Source organism: Anopheles coustani, chromosome 2 (genome assembly GCF_943734705.1).
Source record: "Anopheles coustani chromosome 2, idAnoCousDA_361_x.2, whole genome shotgun sequence".
Lineage (NCBI taxonomy): Eukaryota > Metazoa > Arthropoda > Insecta > Diptera > Culicidae > Anopheles > Anopheles coustani.
The window spans coordinates 66,229,949-66,251,278 of NC_071289.1; the positions used below are offsets into that span (position 1 = coordinate 66,229,949).

Sequence of the window (21,330 nt, forward strand, 5' to 3'; positions counted from 1 at the left end):
ATGTTTATGCACTGCGCGGTGCATATTGCGCACGGTGGTATGTGTAAGCTTTTTACTACGCACACTAACAACGTACCTTTTGCAAATCAACGCGAAGTATTGCGGTCTGCAAATATTTAATTTTTTAAATCGAACGATGAAAACTTTTGTTTGTTTTTACAAATTAAAGCAAACAGTTTATGTTTTTGTTTTATATGTTTTGCTTCTCAGAGCAATGGAAAATATTGGAATGGTATTTTCCAATCATTCGATTTAAAATAAATCTTCAATTTTATTTTCATCTTATCTGACTCCTTATAATCGCTGTTTTAAGCCTTTATTTTATCAATGGATAACATCGATTCTACTATCTATACCACGCAAATACTGTTGCGTCAAATCGGTCACCGACCCGGGCAAGATTTGTTTAACTGCGCTGATACCGGCTGATAGTAGCAATCAATTTCGCCCCTCAATGGTCTTATCTAGTGACCCACAGGAGTGAACCCTTGATTCATTCCCAATTTCGAGATGATGGCTTTGAAAGTCACGCTCGTGTTAGTGTTGTTGTAAGTAAACTGTTTTCCCATATTTTACATCAGGTGAAATTTAAACATTCACGAAACTGCCCAATCGTGATTCAATTAGTGACTTGAATCACCGAAGAGGCATATGAGGGATTCCTTACGAGAGTCTCAACGATGCACATCACTAGTGCGCAGCATCGCCGTCACGCACACACCGAGGCGGGGTTTTGTTGATGGTGTGCGACGGAGCCAGAAGTATGCCATTTCGGTCGCACGGGACAGCTGATCGCCCGTCGCTGGTGATTCGCGGAACGATGCGCGGGGGTGGACGTCGCGGCGACGCGCGTTCGCGAGATGGAACGGTGAAACCGCGAGTGTGTGCGAGTGAACGCATCGGCATGATCGTATCACGTTGTGGGGGTGAGCGAGCGAGCGGCCGAACGTTCGGCATCGAAACGCCCGAAGCGGCGCACGAAGAAACCGGACCGACAACACAGTCAGCTCGAAAACATCGGAGGAGCGTTCAGTCTAAAAACAACGCTTCCGCGGAACGGACGGAAAATCGTAGAGCGCCGTTGTTACGCGGGCATAGAGAGCAAAGACCATTTTTCGCAACGCAAACTCTGTCGCATCGTCGGCTGTAGGACACACAACACTGTTGTTTTTTGTTTTTCTTTGCGTCTAGTGGTTTTATAAGTAGAAGCAGCAGCATCAACCAGCAGCAGCCAAAGGAAAACCGTCCCGGTGTTTCGGATCCTTCGCGCACGCATAGCAGAAAAGGACACGGCGGAAGCAACGAAACGGATTGCGTTTCGTCAAACGCAGTGCACAAGCAGAAGCCATCACAAAATGACGCGAGTGTGACACAAGTCCAACAAACAGTTCTATCGTTCGTGTATTTCCGTGCGTTACGTTGCCAACTTTTGTGTTAAAGGTGAATATTGATTGAAGAAAATGGTCAAGTCTTGCAACGATACGAACACCATCGGGTTTCGCAGGAAGAAACACACAGTGTACTACGATGTGAATGGGTTCGATTGGGAGAACATGGTTCTTCCTGTTGAAGCTGTGGTGACTTGGTGAATTTGTGCCGAAGAAAATATTACACTGAACCAAAATCTTCACGATTGTCAGATGAACGTGAATTTAAGTTGTATAATGATAAAAGTGGATTTTTTTTGAGTGTTTTGCAAAATGCGAATTGTGATATACAAAAAATTCTAAAGATGCCCAGGACTGTGTTCAAAGTGACTAAGATTTTCGTTCAATAATGTTGGGCAGGATTTAGATCAATTCGCACGAATAATTTATTTTTTAAATGAAACTTATTGAAACAAGCAAGAGTGAAAAATTTTTTTTGATTTTTTTTTTTCGCGGTGTTTCTTTGAAAAACGTGGTGACAAACATTTTTGCCAAGAATCCTACCATCAACGTTACTTGACATGAAGTTTACGTGCAACAACTGCATTGCAATTTATGTCTAAATTTTGATTTTTTCCCTTTTTTTGTTTTTGGTTCCATGATTATGTTGTGTTTTTTTTTCGACTTCATCCCAAACAGGAAATAAGACAAAAGTCGAATGCAACAAACATTTCAAAATGCAACCAGAATTTTGAAGTTGTATATATATTTTTGAGAACTGCACTTCTTTCTGGTCCCAGATGCGAAGGCAGACGAGATTGATGTTAAGCCGGGCGGAAGTGGCGTGCACTGATGGAGCCAAGTTTGTTATCGATAGAGGTTTCAGCAAACAGACCGGCGCTTCTAACTTCCGGTAACAGGAAGTGCACGTTAGGCATGGCGCTGGGCATTGCTATCTGCGGAAGCGGATCGATTGTGGTGTTGGTTAATCTGTTAAAAACTCCAAGTGAAGAACAAATTCAGCTGCGTTCTGGTTTCGATCGATACATTTTTCGATAGATTTTTTTTAGTTTTTGTTTGAGGAACTGCGGACATTAGCGGGCATTAAACGATGAAAACCAGGAAGCAAGAATGAAGAATGAAATAAGAATGGTGATATCGTATCGCAGACTTGTGCTACGCAATCTCCTGCTTGTGTGTTATTTAAAGCTGATGAATATCGTAATCAATTTTTGTTTTGTTTGTTTTTTCTTTGAATTTTAGCAACAACGAATTTTTTGAAGCTAGAAAAAAGAGGAGAGAAGAAAAAAAAACTTGGTTTCATTCTCCCGGAAGCGGCGAAAAAACGCTCAGGTGACGTCGCATTATCAATGAGTGATGAAAAGAAGATTAACTTCGGGCGAAGAAATGAAAACGACTCATTCGATGGAGGCCAGTGTTCTTAGTGTGCGCCAAGGAGTGTGAAGGTGGCTCAGAATCGAGAAGAAGAAGAAAAAAAAAATAGAAGTGATAAAACGTGTGCAATTAAGAAGGGTGGAAAAAAGCCAACCAGCAGCAAAAGAAAAGCCAGTGCCCAAAGGGGAAAAATAATACGAAAGATGCGCTAACATCATTCCGAGCATTGATTACAGAAAAAAAGGTACATCCGCGAAAGTGCTTACGGCGTGTTAAGGAAAGAAAGCTAGGCGAAAAGGGAATCCTCTGTGAGTTGAGCGTCCTCTTCTGGAGTGGTTCTGGAAGAAGAAGGAAAGTGTCGTAAAGGTTTAGATTTCGGTTCGCCCCGTTTGAAGAAGGAGCTGCAAGGCAGGGAAAACGCGGCCAAGGCGGAAGTTGAGCGAGGCGGAGAAAAGCGCGGCCCAGTGTCCTCGGTTCGGTGCAAGTGTGCAGGAGAAGAAGTGAGGTGGTGCCGGGTGATTGGGGGCGCAGTGATGATCCCGCAACACAATCAGGTGATCAGTCCGTTGTCGCACAGCGAGATGGATACGATGGGGGCGCAGCAGCAGTTCGCGACGCCGCCCGTCTTCGGCTCCCAGATGGTGGATAAGAACTCCAGCACGCCCTACACCGATGCAACGCAGGTGAGTGACCTCTCGCACACCACGGACGGTTTGGGACGTCCGATCCTAGCCTACTATCTGCATCAGCTTGTGCAGCTGCATCTCATGCAGGTTGATCGTGTCCCCCCTCCCCACCGCACGGTTTTCCCCACCACCTCCGCAACCACCAGAAAGTGCTTTATCTATTCGCGCGCGTATGTGAGATCGCCTCTGTGCGCGTGTTGTTTTTGTGGCTTCATTTTTTTCGGGGTGGTTCTGTTCACTTCGTTTTCTCTTTTTGCGTGTGTCACACTTAGATTCTGTTTTCGTGCAGAATCACCCACGGTGGGTTTGGGTGAAAAAAAAGAAAAAAAAAATAAATGAAAGATAGAAGCACTTCTCGATAAGGCAAAATGCGATGGGTGACGTGCTCGGGTGACGGCAATAGGTTCGAGTTCGTTCGCTCGCGGGGGAAAATGGTTTGGGATGGTGGGATGGTGATAAGAGAACCGCGAACTAATTTGTGGCGATCGGCGAGCGTGTGTGTGTGTGTGAAAATATGCGGGGGGAACGGTGGGTGGCTTATCAGTCAGCGTGATTCTCACGTAGACAGTTTGGTGCTGGTTGGGCGATGGGTTTAGAAAAGTGAAAAGGCAACGTAGCGGCAAAGTCTTTTTATTTTAACTTCTTAGTGTCGAGGGTTTACAGTTGTTTTTTTTTTGCTTGTCGACTATTTGATTAATGTAGTGTAAAGTGTTTGTTCCGTTTAGCAAAACAGTGAAAGTTATCGGCCCCAAACAACTTGTTTGTTTGATGTTGTTAAACAACTGATGGCCTTTGGGTGATTTCTGGAGCAATGAATTCTTTAATGAGGTCGTTCACACGTAACCGTTGATTGAAGCAATGTTCCAAAATTATTTCCATGGGACTGTCTCATGTGTAGGATTTTCCACAATGTGGTTAAATTATTTTGTTTTTAAAGCGCATAACAAAACATACAAAATCTCGCATGGTCAGTTCGGTTGGCTTGCATGTCCAGCGAATTTCAATCTAATTAAAGCGAAAAACCTCGACACGAACAGAAACAACGCCAGTAGCTTGTTGTTAGTAAAATTTACGGACGCAAGAGAAAGAGGAAAAATGCGAGACAGACCATGGTGGTACATACTGTGCTGGCCTAGCTCCAGTTACAGGACCAAACGAAACCGCTACAGCAGGAAAGGGAAAAGAAAATTCTCCATTCGGCCGGAAATAAATCAAAGATGCCCGAAACACTGATGGCACATAAATTCCACACCACGTTGGAAAAATGGACATCCCCCCCATCCCGCCCGAGCCCGAGAACCTCTGCCCACTCCAGCCCCGTTGGGTTGCGCCTTTCAACGTTGATCGTTTTGTCACAGATTTCCGTGCATTTTTCCCCCATTACCACGGTACGTTTCTTTCCCCGCTCAATTTCCATTTGGTCATTCGGGGTTTTTGCTTTCCATCCGCGTTTCGGCTGGTTTTAGTTGTTGTTGTTGCTAGCTTTGGTGGTTCTTTGGAGTCACGGAGAAGGGCAGCCCAGCGCCAAAAGAAGCTGACCCGCTCCCGGGGACGCAGGACGCCGGTGAATCGATGCCCATAATTTATATCGTCTAGATTAAAACATAAATTTCCATATCATCTTCGTGTGACGCGCGGTGGCAAGGGTGGCTTGAGCGGTCGGTCATGTCCCTCGTGGCGAGTGTTTTTCCTTTTTTTCCGAACCGGGGGCCGCTTCTTTTCGGTAAGTTTTTCCTTCTCGGACCCCTTCCCGGTTTGTTGGAGACACGGTTCTGGTTGGGAGTTTTTCGGCGGTGGAAAGTTTTACCCATCCGCTTTCCCTCGGACCTCGGATGGCGAGGACACGCAACGTGTCGCCTCGAAAGTTTTCCTCCTTGTGTTAAATGTTTGGCGGTGTTTTTTTCTTCTCGGTTCGGGTCATTCTCCTTTTCTTCTCATTTGATTTGATTTTTCCTTTTTCGTGTTTTTAATATTTTCCATTGTGACCGGATTTATATTTTGTTTTTGACTTTTGGCTGATCAATGCTCCCGGTGGCAAAAGAAAGGAAAGGAAAATTAATCAAATGGTGGGACCGGTCGAAAACCAATGGTTTAAAGCACCTAGCAAAGAAATAGCACCCTTCCGAACGGAAACTCGTCGTAGGTCAGGGTAAAGTGCGAAAAGTGTGCAAGCGCGCCGCACGGAGATCCGTTGAAATCCAATTAATTTTTCAATCTTTTCCCAAAACGCGCGTCCTATTCGGGAGGGGACGGGATGGCTTTACGAGCAGCATGGGGGGGAAACTTTTTCCCTCTGCGACTTGGGTTCGGGCGCCCGGCTAGAAATTAGCATGCAGCCACGTGCTGCACTGATTTCGCCAAACCCCCGGTATCTTCATTTCCTTTTCTCCCGCCGCCGTACGCTTAGGTGGGAGCGTTTGCTTTGGCTCGCTGGCGCTGAAGATTTTGTTTTCCGGCGTTAAGTACTTCTAGCGCCCCGTTCGCTTTTTTCTTGCCTCTTTCATTGCCGAGGTGGGCAGTTTTTGTATAATCACCGATGCTTCCAATGATTCCGGTGTGGAAAATCGTTTGCGAGACGCCTAAGTCAACACCGTCTTCTTCGCTTGGGCACAGCGTTTTCCTTCTGTCTAACATTTTTATGTACGCTCGCGCGCCATTTGTGCCGTAAAAAGCTGGCAGTGAAGAACATGGAATGATTGTGAAATAATATTTTTGGTGTGATGCACAACAAAAAAAAAAAGGAGAAGAAACCTAGAGTGCAGAAAATGGCAAGCAAAATGGCAAGAAGATAGTATGAATTATTAAAACCGAATTAAGGATGATGTATTTTCACCCTGCCCTAGGCAACCCCGCCACTCTACGGACGGGCCAGATGGAATTTTTCCGACCCTCCCCGTTCATGACCCCCGGGGGGCGCGCGTTCGATCCGTCGCGTCGTCCGAGGGGTAGTTTTCTTCCGCGAGGCCCAAAGTCGCGACTCCGCCGCACTTTTCTTTCCATTTTCCTTCGAGTGCCGGGGTTAGTGTTTTTGCACTTCGTCGCTCGCTATTTTATCATTATCGTTTAGCAACGGTCGAAACGGTATGGCCGCTTTTGGGGCCCGACCGGTCGTTAGTTGTTCGTTTTTATATTTTCGTGAGCCTCCGTTTGGTTTTTGCTTGTTGTTCTCTTCTTCACCGCCGCCTCGGTTTGTTTTCCCTATTTTCCTGCGCCGGGCGGCGCCACGGTGAAGTGTTGAAGAAGTGTTAATTGCTTGATAAATACGATCGTTTACCGCCAGGGCCTGGAGTGAGTGCCAGCTTGTGCCAAAATTATGCGCCACCTCTAAGAGAGCGTTCGTTTTCCCTTAGGCCATATTCCGGGTGTGAGGCCATTTCGTCGCGTTTTGCGCCAAACCGGTGTTGGGACGGTGGTACGAGGTGACGAACTGTCGTAAGTACCCAATGGAAACTGAACGCTAGACGTAGGCCAGCACCGACGCTGGTGGATTGTCAGAAGGAACCACCGAAAAAATATTGTTTTCAAAATTTTGCCGCGTCCCACTCCCGCGGGCGCGGGTAGGAGGAAAATCATAGAACTCCAAGCGGCTCAACTAGAAAAGAGGAGCGAAGCAAAAAAAAGCCCCCCAACACCACTTGATCGTTGACGCACTTGGGTTTTTTTTGGTCCACTTTATTCGCATCGTTTGCTTACCGGAGCATTGCCGCGCGCTTGCCAGAAGTTTTCCGCTGGTTGACTTTCGGCGCCTTCGGGCAGCATAATGTTTGTGTTGTTTTTAATCTATGTGTTTAGCGGAACTTGTGGCAGCAAAAAAATAGCAAAAAATAAAACAAAAAACAAAAGTTCTGTCTTTACCATTTTCGTTTTTGTATGTTTGTTCTTCGGCCGACTGTCACACGGACGAGTGGTTTAATGGGCAAAGTGAAGGCAGTTGTGTCGGATGAAAATATGGTGGCGGATGAATATTTATTCCACATAGAAAAACTTAAAATCAGATTGATTTTGTACGCGCGCGTGGCATCGTCAGGTTGTGAAATTCGTTTTTGCTTGTTTATTTGCCTCAACCAGTGTGAGTGTTTGGGGAGTTTTTTTCTAACTACATGGAATGTTAGTTGAATGTTGCCTTTTGCCCAAGATTGTAAGATAAACGATATTTTCTTGATATTAAATTTTAAACACTATAGGCTGTTAGTGAGTTTTAGTTTTAACCTTACCTAATTTCGTTTGGTTGACATTTTGCTATAGTCGACAAAGTCGTAAAAATCGTGTCAGTTTTAAATGGTTACGCACAGACCGTGTCAATCATGACTCCCGCCGGTACTGCCTTTCCAAAGGCCAAACGCACTGATTTCGAACGGCTCGTTTCCTTGCTCGACCGGTAAACATTTGATAAACGGGCTGGCGTAGGTAACAAGCGCCTCAGCTCACCCCTTGTGTGTGTGTGTGTGTTCGCGTACGGGACACACGCGAAGAACAATCGCTGAATGTTGCCGTCCAGCGCCGTTTTTATCCGGTACAAATAGCAACACAACAACCGGCCCCACCGAGAGGCGTGTTTAGGTTGAACGAAAAACGTGATCCGCGCCAGCGTACGTGACTTCTGCTGCGGCCGGGGCGGTAGGAAAAATGGAACCGACTCTCGGGCTACGTGGTGACTAAGGGTTGCATATCGAAAGCCGATTAATCTACGCCCGGAGAGGTGGGTCGTTTTCGTTTTTCCCCATGCGGAGAGACTTATTGCGTGCACTTTTGCGAATTATAATGCGTGTCAATAGGGAACCTATGTCTTAGGGTTCGGAAAGGACGGGTTGTCCACGAGATGCTTCTAGAAGAGCAACGGAAACTTGCAACGCATCCTTCAGCGCACCTTCGAGGGCTCACTCTCCGGTTGCCATAGTCATAAAACACTTCCTTCCATCAGGTGCTCAAGTGCCTCCCCGAGTATCAGTGGCCGTGATTTAATCTTTGTTTGACTTAACGTGGAGTTGCACCGCGTAGGCGTCCATGAAGAATTCTGTTCGTTCATCGAACTGCCGGACCGTCGGCCGGTAACGTTCAAGTGCAACTAGTTCAGTTGCCATCAATAAATCTCTCTCCCTCTCTCTCCGGTGCGTCTAGACAGGATTGGTGAATGTTTGGACTTGGCTAAACAGAGACCGATGTCCCGACGTGCGGGCACCTGGAAGGTGATTTCTGACCCTATCGTGTCCGCACTCGGGGCTTGAAGACAGGAGCTAAAAATACCAGCTACCGTATTCTGTCGCTTGGGTTTTGTTTTTGCCAGCTGGAACCGTGGAAGACACCGACGAGTTCTAGTGTAGTGGGAAAGTAGGCATCATTATCGCTGCTTGTTTACCGTAATGGCACTTCTGCGTTCACCCTCCGAGAGCTAAGTACACTTGGGCTGGCGAGGTACAAACGGCCCCCTCATGTGAGGGTGGGGGACTCCAGATATCACCAGACATTTAGACGACTTCCTACCGAGTGACGGCACCGGCCGGATCAATTCTTTTGACTTGGACTCGGGACACTCCAGAACTGTAACACGTTATGTTTATTTTTCACCACTTTCACCCACGATGGCGAAGGCTCGGGTTGGCGAGGTGGGAAGTAGAAAGAACATCCCACGTGCCACGCTAAAGTCAAACACATTGGAGCTCAGACTGGACTTAGAAAAATAAAAAGTAGCTGAACTAGTAGTACATCAAGTGGTTTCGGCGAGGAACTGAAGTCGGCGTTCCACGCCATGACGACAGTAGGCACCGGGCCTGCTGCTTCCCGGTTATTCACCGGTGCACTGAAGGACTTGCTCAAGAGCCCGAAGGTGAGGTGCCGGCCTTTGGAAGGTGTGATGTAACCCTGCACGAGCTGCGATTGTCTGGTTTGCACAGACCTCGGTGTTATTTACGCTGGGGAGACACACGAATGTAACTCTAACAACTTCCCCGAGGTGTGGAGTTGGTGTGGGTTTTGTATTTTTGATTTCTTTCAGCTCGCTTCTTACCTTTGGCTTTCCTTCGCTATACCTCATTGACGTACAAACACACGTGCCCGATCTGGGTGACTCAGTTCCCTTTGACCGAACCGGAGTAGGTTACCCTGGTTGCATACGCAACGGATTTGATTAGAATTCGTTAGAATGTTTTACGCCAGTTGTGAACCTTTTCTAGGGCGCAGATTAAATGTTCCCACAGTTTCACCTTTCCCTGTCGTTGGAGGCTCGTCGTGGATGTGGACGGATTCGCCGGATTTGCACCTGTAATGTTTTGCATCACTTTGTTCAGGGGAAAGAAACGGGGTCACTCTCATTAGACGTTACAAATCGTGCCATCGGGGAGGTTACGCCGGGATCAATCGAAACCGTTGCGTCGACGTTCCGTTTTCGTGTCCTGTGGTTTAGGCGGCTTGGCGCCCGGAATTTCTCAAAGGTGTTCTAGAAAGCTGACATTCGTTCGATTACTTTCTTACTTTGTTCTTTACTATAGTTAGTTGATATGCAGTTGCACTCGAGAATGCGTTTCTATTTCCAGTGTCCGCACACTCACTTGCGGTTCATTAGAAAATCACCCCGTTCCGGATAGCCCTTTGCTAGGGACGGGGGTTTGTGGTGGGGTTGAAGAAATTGAGCTCTCGAAAATGCAATCGTGCACCGAGCAGGGAACACACCCTTTTTGCACGTGCCCTCGTGCTTGATTTGAAACTTAACAAAGAACGCGCATGTAACAACATTTCATTACAATTGCGACTTTCAACTGTTTTTTTGTCATTTAAATCTGTTTGTTGTTTCTCGCGCACTACTCTTTGTATTGCGAATGCCAAATAAGGCATCTGGCTTGATTACCTATTTAAGGTTTATCGCGTCTACATTGTATTGCATACGGCTTCCACTGGTAACAACGATGCTTCCGCCAAAGGTTAGCTCGTTATCAGTCCGGTGTTAATTGGATATTTTATTTTTAGCAAAATATGGGCGGAATTGAGAGGAATTTTTCATACTTAAAACTAATTTTAAGCAGTACGAAATGGTGTTCGAAAATAAGTTTGAATCATCGTCGCGAGCGAGTGAGAGAAAAAATAAAAACGCTTTTGTCAGGCGCTGATAAGTGCTTCCAAGAATGTTTAGTATTTCTTCGCTTCGTTAGACATTCAGTTCCGGATGATATTTTATTTTGAATTACCCTCACCGTCTGGAAATGACAGCGCGCGACTCGCCTGTTCTAGTCGGGTGCGTTTGGTGTTATTTTATTTAGGAAGCGACCGCTGCCAATCAAGGGTTCGCCCTTGCCAACACGTAGGACGACATTCTGTTGCGATCTTCAACTATCAAATCCTCGATCTCCGACGGCTAACATCTATGCCCTTCGCCTTTGTTGATCCTATTCCGTGTCCTTCCGGTTTTGATGTCAGATCTCCCTCTCTCTCTCTCTATTGCGTAGCTCAACAAATCACCCCCCTCCCCTCGGATGACGTGCTCGTGTGCGTGTGTCAAGCTGCATCGCTCTGCAATCGCGCACCGCAAATGCAAGAACTTCTGTCCCCGGGTGCGGAATTGTTTACACAACAAATCAACGATAATTTAGTTACACGTTAATGTCCATCGCTCGACGGTGATCGTCGCGTCTCCGGGGTCGGTCCGGGAGGAGGATGCGAAGACGAAGACGCGCGGGGGGAGGCCGTGGACTTGGCTTTGTGTGTTCTAGATTCTCACGCCTTGGGAAGGGCGCTGCGTTGAATTGGTCCGCCAGCCATCAACCCAATTGCGTGCTAGGACAGTGTTCTTTTTTACTCTTCCGTTCGCTAAATCAATTTCCCGAGTGGTCGCGGGCCGTAAATGGGCGATATTATTGCAAATCTTGGGAAGCTTCGCTGTGGGAATCGAGGTAAGTGGGACGTCGTTTTTTGCGTACTTTGCCGCAGCAGCAGCCGCCACTTTGGCGGACGAACGGTGGTGACCTAATGGTGGTTGTCTTTTAGAAAAGATAACTGATGGAATTTGAACGAGCAGCGATGTTTTTGCATGCACGATGTGTTTGGGTTTTTATTTTGTTTCGTCTGTATCTTGATCTATCTCGGCTGAAGGTTCTACTCGGTGGGTTAACCTATTTACTCGCCTATGGAAGACAATTAATTTTCGCACTACTGGACTGGGAGAAGTTTGTCACATCCCGTTCGCTGTTAGCGACACCTGCGCTTCGTGCGGTTTTTGCACCAACACCCTCCTGCGGTTTCGTCTTATTAAAGCCATATTTTGCTTTGTCGTGTGTAGAGGCACAACCACCGCTGTAAAGACAGTCTCATCGCTACCGATCTATGGAACGGAGCCATTTTCCAAATCAGGCCCACCTTCTCGACGACAAAATCGGTCTCTCTCCGCTAACCCGATGCCTGAAATGTGAGCCTGGGATTTCGGGTGTCGGTGGGTGGTTCAATGATGGAATTTAATTAAATGGAGAAATTTGAAAACTTTCATCCCGTTTCATCCCCGGCACGATCATCATCATCGTCATCATTGGCGAAGTTTATCGAATGGGTGAGAAGGAGTAAAGGAAACTCGCTGAAGTGTTTGGCAGCGGACTTTGTTCTTTTTATTTGGTAATTGTATCGAGTCTCCACTCGTGCGAGCGTGGAACGGTGAGGGTGGTGGTGGTTGGGCTTTGCCTTATTCGGGTACCCCAGAAAGCATAATTAAGAAATTAAAGTCTCGCTGTCTTTTCGGACTCGGCAGAGGCCCGGGGGTTTTTGAAGTACGTTATGAAATCTTTTCCAAAACCGATTTCTTTCAATGAACTTAAACTAGGGCGCTTGGAGTGCTTTAAGCCCACCCTCGAATTTAAAGGATTTGTGGTGAATGTAATTTTCATTAAGCCGTGGGAAAAGTTATCCGCAACCTTCAAAGAACGGTGAACTATTCTTCTAAACACCGTGCAAGCATTTTTTTTTTTCGTTTAAATACGAGATGTTTAGGCAAAACCAAACTGATCGCTTCGATGCCAGCGAGTTGTTTACCTCGAACGTGATTTGGAACTGAAGCGAACGAAGACTTTCTGGCTTGATGGGCATGAAATCATGGAGAATAAAAAGCAAAACAAAAGAGGGTGGGGCCCGCACCAGACGACGTAAAACATGGTGGACAGGATAAATTCGACGTAATCCAGACTAAGAGGATTAGGTGTCGGACCGTTTACATTTAAAAAACGAAGCGGACATTGCCTTATGGTAGTTTTCTTGGAGAAATATATGGTACTTTAAAAGGAGAATACCATACTAAAAGGATGAAAATCGTTGGGCTGTTGGGTGCACTGTTTTGACCCGTTTAATTTTCATATAGTTATTTCTTTTGTTTCATCTAAAAGCAAATCGGGATTACAATTTTCTAGATTTAAATTCCATTCTTCAATCCTTTCACAATAGCGAAAGCGGTCTTGCCGTTTTGTTCCTTCGCCCCAACTTTCTAACCGTCTTTCAGTTCATCCTTTTTCAAACGCTTGTAACCCACATTCTTCGAGGATTCGTCGGGATTCCTGCGCCTGTCAGTCGGATTTTTCTTCGTTCGTATTAGATTACACTTTTCCAAATTGAAATCCGTCTGATGAAGATGACGGGCGCTGCGTGCTGTGAATGATAATCAACTGCCGCCCCCCCCTGCCGCCAACACCACCATCCCGGTGGGACATTTACGCGCGGTTTCTGCACCCTTCAAAGGCAGCGCTCGGAAGCGGACTCAGGAGTTGTTCCATAAGTGGGTAAATCTGCTGCCGGAAAGAAGCGGAAAAGAAGGAGTGTGCGATTTTCGCTGCCCGCACAATCAAGCCTTAGCGTCCGTGTTGCGAGGGGTGTGCGTTTGCCTCCTCTCCAATGCGTTCTGACCACTTGGCGGTTATAATTTGGTTGTAATTAATTGAATAATTCCCCGAGCTTCATCTTTTATCCTGCGTGCTTTGCGTTTCGTGGCAATGCCTTCGGCTGAATGCGTGTGTTGGCTCCTACTCCTACATGGCCCGGTCCGCCAAAAAACCCCCCCTCACAAGTCTGGCCGTGGTACACTTCAGCTGCACACATACGCACACACACACACACAGACACACAGACACACGTACACATGCCCACGCAGGGGAGAAAAATCCCCATCTCACCGCGGTGGGCATCGCCGAAAAATGCCGGTGGTGCGTGATTCGATTAAGATGGCCGACGGATGGCGCACCGGAAGGCGCACTGGCATGGAATAATAAAAATAATAATAATTTAACAACATGCAACATCCCCGGCGCTGACGATGATTGACCGTCGGATAATTTATCATCGAGCCCCGTGGCGTGTCGTGTCGTACCGTGTCGTCCCACGTCCCGCCGTGGGAAGTGTGCTAAGTGTGTGCAGATGAAAGGGCGTCCCGGGTGTGCGCGCGGGAGGAGAGGAGAGGAGGGAGCGCCGAAAGGAATGAGACGCGCCATCCAGACGGGGCGGCGTGACTGGAGAGAAAAGATTTTGGCACGAAACCGTGCAAGCCAACGCACGCATACACGCAGCAGCGCCGGTTGCTGCCGGTTTTGCCACCCGACGGAAATGCCTTCGGAAAAGGATAAACGATGAGGGTGGGGGTGGGGCGATGAAGGCGCCATCACGGGGAAACAACAAGAGAGAGAGAGAGAGGAAAAAAGAAATAGAAATGGAAAGAAAATCTCGCCTGAAACCGGCAATCTGTGGGCAGGGAAGAAGGTACACGACCTCCGACGATCCGCTGCGGATGGCGAAGGATAATCGGAAAACCACCCGGTTACCGCCCGTGGAAGTGGATGAAAATCGATGAACCTCGCACCGTGTGTTTCTTTTTCGGGTTTCTTTCCTCCTTTTGGTGGAAGGGTTTTGTGCACTGAAGGCGAAGGAAGGGCGGTGGGCTGTGCCGTGTTGTGATGATTCGGTATCGTCGAAGATGGAAAGCGATTGGCATCGGATGGGTGGAAGTGGAAATAAGAGAGGGTGAAGCAGCAGTCCACTAGGGTACTATTTCGATCCCCACTGAGGAATATTTGTTTTCGGGTTTCCCGCTTTGCCCAAGCTGTGCCGAAAGCGAATAGTTTCTTCGTCCGGTTTTTCCATCTGTTAGAGAAAATATTTGCTGAAAGAAAACAGTGAAGGATTGTGCGCGCAAGTGGATCGTAATTGTTTTTAACAAACACTTTGATTTTGGTTTGTGGTGCCTTCCAATGAGGAATAGTTTGGAGAGTTTTGCGGGAAGATCGATGTTGGATGTAGGAATATCAATTTCATTCAAAAACATTTGTAGTTAATTTAGCGTTTCAAAATTCAATATTAATGAATATCTTTTGAACTTCGTTTGAAGTAACTTATTTTCAATGCGTGCGCCTGGTGTTTTTCAAATGGAGGCGCCTGGTGGATTTTAAACCACATGGTTCGCGGGTTGAACATCACTTGTACAAGGAATTTCCGCCCAGCAGGAATAGAAAACATTCCGAACGCGAGCACCGTTAGGTCTTTCGGTTGACCGGTCGACATTCAATTTCCGGCGCCGGGGGAGGGGCGTACAAAAGGAACGCAAGAAAACGACAAAATGGTAGATGAAAAATCGGCATACGCAATTTATCGCACTAATACCGTGCAGCCACGGTTTTCCGCACAAATCTGAATAATCATCATTAATCTTCTTCATCGACATCGCTCGAGCGCGGCCGCGGCTCTCGAGGGTTGTCCGAGGAAAACTGCTCGAGGGGATGCGCGCGCTTCGTGAGCGTGATTGTGCCGATTTTCCCATACTTCCGGTACATTTTCTCGCTGTTCGTATAATTGTTGGTTTCTTGCTTGGTTCTTCTGAGTTGCGAAATTCTTTTACTCGACATTCGGTCATCGTTTACCCGCTCGCGTTTTCCCGGGTGGCACTTTGATGTTTTCGGCCAGTTTTAAAGTTGACGGTGAAAGGTGAATGGGCGTCTTTTCCCCGGAAAATGTTTGGTCATGACATCACATTTCATACGATTATTGGTTCACTCTCTTCCAATCGTGAATGACAAATTTAAAAAAGCTACATAAAACACTCGATAAACACATCTCAATTGGTGTTGAAGCAATCAACGGTGGGAGGTTGGTTAATTTTCAGTCGATAAACACTTCAAACGGCTGCCCGTTGGGTTCGTTTTGTTTTTCGTCTTAACGTACATCCATTCGACTCTGTTTTTCCCCGTTGGGTCGCCTTTTTTGCAGGCCTTTGATCGATCCGTCGAACGAATGTCTTCGGCAGGCCGGGTTTGCTTCGTTATTCCTCACTAACGCTTGTGGCTTGCAAAACATTGGCCAGGATTGATTGCGATTCTCGACCGGCAATCAAACTGGGGGGAGGTGGAAAATCTGGCTGGTATATAAGGGTTTACTTTTGGCTTTCCGTTACCTTTAGCCTGCGGAGAGCAGAAGGAAATAAGTCCTCACGCGGCGTTCCAGCCGACCCTCGAAATAAAACATTTTCATCCATTTTTATTTTTTAACGATGAACTTACGTCCCGCGTTAATAAAACGAGGTTGCGGCCAGATGACGATGGGCGAGAGCGGGGTGGTGCCGGTAAGGGAGGGATGAGTAACGATCCGAAAAGGAGGTCCCTTTTGCCGGAATCCAGGATTTGGCGATGTGTTTTTATTTCTCTTTACGACCACGCGCGCTCTCTTCCATGCATCGATCGGACGCGAAGCCGGGACGGTTTTCCGGCACGGTTTTCGGAACTCCCACACACACACACCAGCCGCTGGCAAATGGATGTATCGACGTGGTGCCGGCGGCGGGTGTGGGTTCATCGATTTAGCTTTGCAGTTAAATTTTTGTTCCGGTTGGCAGCGAAAACTCCATGGTTGTGTTACGGCTGAGAAAAAGCGCGAAAATCGCGCTCCTGCCCTATCAATCGCTTTGGTCCTGTTCGCATGGCCCGGTCTGTCTGGTGTGCCTGGTGGAGTTGTTCACATTTTAACGGAACGACCCCGGCACCCATTCCGCCCCTTTTTAACGCCGCGGGGAGTGAGAGAGTGAGAAATTCGAATTTTCATTTGAAAGTAAAATAAAATTGGCTATAAAAATGAAATAAAAAGGTACCGCGACCGGGAAGTTCGGGATGGTGGGGGGAGAGTTGGAAAAAAACTGCGGTTCGTTTCGTGCTTTTCCGGACTGCCGGCCTGCCGGATTAGATCACGGATTGGTAGCTCCGGTGGATACCGGGGCACAGGAGACGGCAAAATCCTATTTGGGTTTATCGCTTTCGGGACCTTTTGCGAGCAACTGGAGTGTGGTATGTAGCTTAGGTTCTCACTTTTCCTCTTCTTTTCCCACCTCAAACCAGATCGTCGCTTTGGTTGTATTTTTTTGTTCAGTTTTTCTTTTCTTTCATTTGCATGGTTTTCTTCAACGTCCCATTTTCGTGCTTCCAAACGAATCGTTTGAGATAAATGCGGTAGCAGCAAGGAGAAAAGCAACGGCACGAACGTTTTGCGGGAAATGCAGAGTGGGGAAGGAAAATGTATGGTTAATTTAATTTCGTTTGATTTTTCTCTCACTTGAGCCTCGCCACGAACACCCGACATTCAAATCCTTCGCCCATTCGATTCAGGCCTCAGGAAAGAGCGGGAGGCGAAAATGAAATAAAACAAAAAGAGTGGGGTGCAAAATTCCTGTTCTCATTTTTCTGCACTCAATCCGTTCGGGCCACCTAATGCCACGGATTTGCCTTTTATCCATTTTCCGTTTTGCTTTCGGGTTCGGGACACACTCCCGTGCTGGCTTCGTTTGCGCGGGGATGGATCGTTGGAAATTTGTTTCTGCCCCTTATCGAACCCGGTTCCATCCGGGGACCGAGTGAGAAAAGAAAAGGGAAAGGAAAAAAAGGCGTGAAAAGGTATTAAAAATGCAATTTCGTATTATATTCCCGATAGCGTGGCGTTTAATTTCCACGATCGTAAACACGAATTCCGGCCCCAAAAGGGCCCAACGTTGGCTGCCGAACGGTGTCGTGAAGATTGGAACACGGAGGACTTTCGACAAATCTACCGATTTGTACGGAGGAACGGGCTAGACAAGTGTGTTATTCGAATCAAATAGCTGACGAAGAAAGGGACATTTCATAATTTTAGTCGACACGAAATCGTTTTGTTTTCGTTCTGGTTGTTTTTCCCCCTGAAAGCACATTCCGTATCCATCCCTCTTTCCAATCGTACGTTATTTCCCACGTATAAACGGGTATGTTTCGATTTATTCGGTCCATCCGGGGGGATGAGGCAAGGTGCTAAAAATGATTGAAATCTCTTTTCCATGAAGTTCAAGATGGCAAACGCACGCAGACCCGCGCGTTAGATTGCTCCCATCCATTGTTATCCGGGCGAGGTTGAACAATAAACACTTTATCGTTTTTTATTTATTTCAAGTCGTATGTTTTCCTCTAAAAAGAATGTCATAACACTCGCTCGGCTTGTGTAGAAGGAAAAACAGCTGGCTGTCAGTCTGTCCGGAAGACCTTCGCTTTCACTTTCGATGATGTATGTTTAATCACAATAAAAATATGAAGCAACATTTGACAACATCTGACAGGCCAGACAATATTCGGCAGGTTGGGTTTCTGTTTTTCCCCAATCCAGGACGGAGAAGGAGGTGGGGGAAGAGGCATGGTTCAAGGGACAACCCATCCCAAAATCCTTGCTCGCATTCGAGCAGGAGCCGGATTCGGTCGGTGAAGCCGATCTTGCTCCATTTTTCCCGAAGAGTGATGGAGGAAAATAACGCATTGTTAGCAAGTTTTCTTTATTCCTTCATATTTTGTTGATTCGCTCGAACGGTCGGTGATGCGGAATAAAAATATTCCACGTTTGTTGGCGCCGAAAGGGGGAGGTGGGGGAGGTCGGGGTACAGCGCGGCCATGTTTTATCACACTACGAATTTGTCATTTTGCACCCGAGGATGCCGCGCGTGCCCTGGCGCTATCTGTTTTTGACGATTTTGTCCCATTTATTGGATCAATAGTGTTTCGGGAGGGGAGGAGAAAATGGGGGAGAAACTGCAAGACAGTGAGTAGTGGCTAGGAGGAGGCAGTAAAGAGCCGGAATGACTTCTTACTTCAACAAGGTGACTGCGAAGAGTGGCCGAACGCCGGATGGCTGATAGCGGCTAGACATGAAGGGCTCACGAAGGCTTGGCTGGGCAAGAGGTAATAAATTTGTCCTTCCCCCACCGGGTGCCCGGTCTGGGCCTGGAGCCGTGCGAGGCTCCAACCAGACAGACACACGGGCACGTTCGGGAAAATACCACATTCCCGGACAAACGAGCACAAACTTGCGGAGGTAAAGAGGAAACGAAATAAACTCTCGTTACTTCGCTGCGATGACATACAACGTGACGATTTCACTCGCTCGGCAAACGATCAAGATATGGTCGAAGTTTTCCCCCCCCGGATTTTTCCGCCTCCCGGGAAGGGTGAGGACGTGACGCAGGAATTTTTCCATTAACCGGGAAAATAAAATCGAAACACTTTCATAATTTGTTCCCCCGCTCGAAGCTTTGGAGAACCGGGATTTTTGAACTCTCCTGTTTCTTTTGTGTTCGTTTAGTTTTTTTTTCTTTTTGGTTTCTCGATTTGTTACCGTACAGTTCGGTTGCACCTTCGGGAAAAGTCTCCTCTCATACACAGGGGGGAGGATGATTTCCAAAGCCAAAACCTTGAGCCGATGGTAGAAATTGGGAGAAGAAAACCAAACCAGAAAGAAAGTTTACAAATTACACCGAAAACTTTTGCTTCTGCTCAATATTTTCCCTTAATCCGACCGTGGTGTGGAACCTTTTTTCCCCCGATGCTTTCCTCTGTGTGTGTGCGTGTGTGTGTGTGTTTGCCCCGCTGTTTTCTTTTTGGAACCGGGACACGGCGCCTCCGTCCTGTGGCTTCTTTTGCATGCCATGGATCATTCAATCATGCCCCGGTCTGCTCCGGAACGGATGCCATCCCGGGGGTTTTCCCGCCTGGAACGGAAAACTTTCACCGAACCGGTGACCAAGGGAGGGGAGGTGGGTGGGGGTATATTGTGCTTGGATGTTCCTCCTCTGTTTCTACATTTCTGGCATAAGCAGGAAAAATGATCGAGCCGAATAAAATTGAAAACATAAAACGCGGAAACAATCACACACACACACACATACACAAACACACACACACACACACAAACAACTTCGAGAATGAACTGGAAAGAACGAACAAACTAAGGACATACTAACACGTAACCGGGAGCCATAAAAGATAATGAAGAAAATAAAACAGTCGCTCGGTAAGGTAACCGGCACTTCGATAGAAGGGGAGGCGGTTAGAGGGTTGTGGAGGGGTAGGGAAAAGTTTTTCATATTTTCCGATTTTCCCATCGATTAACGAGGTTCTGTGTAGGAATACAGCACTGCACTATCAGCAGGACACTTTTTCCCCCCCCCAAACCCTGAGAAGGTGGGAAAACGCTGGGTCGTGAGGAAAATCAGTCGCTGGAAATGGAAATAAAAATGTGGCATAAAGTTCCCGCGTTTCCTGCGTTTCCAGAAGTGCGTCCCGAGGAAGTCCCACGCTCCTCGATGTGCTCGTAGGCGTTCGGGTTGTGTTTGTGTGCCCTTCTTTTGCATCAATCGTTTCCCCCCCTTTTCCGTCCCGTCTCGTGCCCTGCATTTTCCCGCTCCGACAAGCCGGTGAAAGGATGAAAGTTTTGTTATTTGCCGTTAAATTCCTTCCCGCTTCCCGCCTCATTCACCGAGCGCGGGGCGGAAACCGTTCTGCATCGAGCCGACAACGGGCAGAAACCGGAAGCGACCCCTTTTCGATATCGCCAAAGATAACGAAGCGATGCGAGGACGAAATTAGGTTTTTGCGTAGGCAGCAGGCGTCCGGGGCGGGGCAGGGCGGGGGTGCTCTGTGGCCACGATTGTTGACATCATTGACATGATATTTTGCTGCCGCAGCGTCTCGAGCATGTCACACGGGGCAGGGCTATGCGATGATTTTCCCTCGAGGTACCGTTTTCCGGAAGGGAAGACGGAATGGACTTCGGGGAACAAACAACCGAACTGGAAACGGCACGGATCGATCCCGCCGACCTCCATCCTTGTCCAACGTCGCTTTCCCTCCCTCACACACACACTCATACGCACAAAGGTCCCGCAACCCCGCGGAGAAGAGAAAAGGGGGCTTGAAACTTTCTTAACCGCGTGCGGGCGACAAAGGTCTGACTGACGGTCGAACAAAACTGACACACGGAAAACCTTCGTCGGCCGAAGATGGGATGGAAAAATGCGAGCGCGTTTTGGCCGGAAAAATCAATACCAAACAATGATGGCGGAAAGTGCCGTCAACAGATAGTATCCACATGCAGAGATATTCATACATACAGTCGGTTACACCGTCGTGGAAAGCCTCCCCCAAAGGCATCACAATCCTTCGATCCCCGGGCTCGATTGGAAAGTGGCTGTATGCGGATCAGTGTGGGTTTCCGGTTTTCCTCTCGACGAATTTGGCGGTGGAAAATGTGTGGTTGACATGCGGTAGGCACAAGTGAGAATCCTTTCTTAGTTTTGTGGTCGTACCGGAAAGCATTTCAAAGGGATGGGATAAGTGTAAAGGTTCCAATGTTATCTGGAAGTAAATGTAAAAATAGGGAAACAGCTTTTAAGTTGTGCTAGTTAAATATCCCTTTACTCTATGAGTGTACAAACCAATGTTATTTATTCGAAAGTCTTAAATCAAAATATTTGTTTCAAGTAATATCCCTAACAATTAGTGCAATAAACGATAAAACAATACTTCAAATACGGTTTGGAATTGTGTAAACTCGTCTGCAACACGATAGTCTCTTCTTATTTTCATAGCAAGTGTGTAAAC

General features: G+C 47.2%; 1 protein-coding gene across 2 annotated transcripts in view; it reads left to right on the plus strand.

The window, feature by feature from the left end:
* Positions 1-1,054: 1,054 nt before the first annotated feature.
* Positions 1,055-21,330, plus strand: part of LOC131263029 (putative mediator of RNA polymerase II transcription subunit 26) — a 108,786-nt gene continuing 88,510 nt past the window's right edge. Inside the window, exons 1-2 of one of the 2 annotated variants that reach the window (XM_058265156.1) lie at positions 1,055-1,146; positions 2,631-3,445. In XM_058265156.1, the coding sequence (XP_058121139.1) occupies positions 3,296-3,445 (150 nt within the window). In that variant the 5' untranslated portion in view covers positions 1,055-1,146; positions 2,631-3,295. The other variant, XM_058265155.1, reaches the window with a different exon arrangement.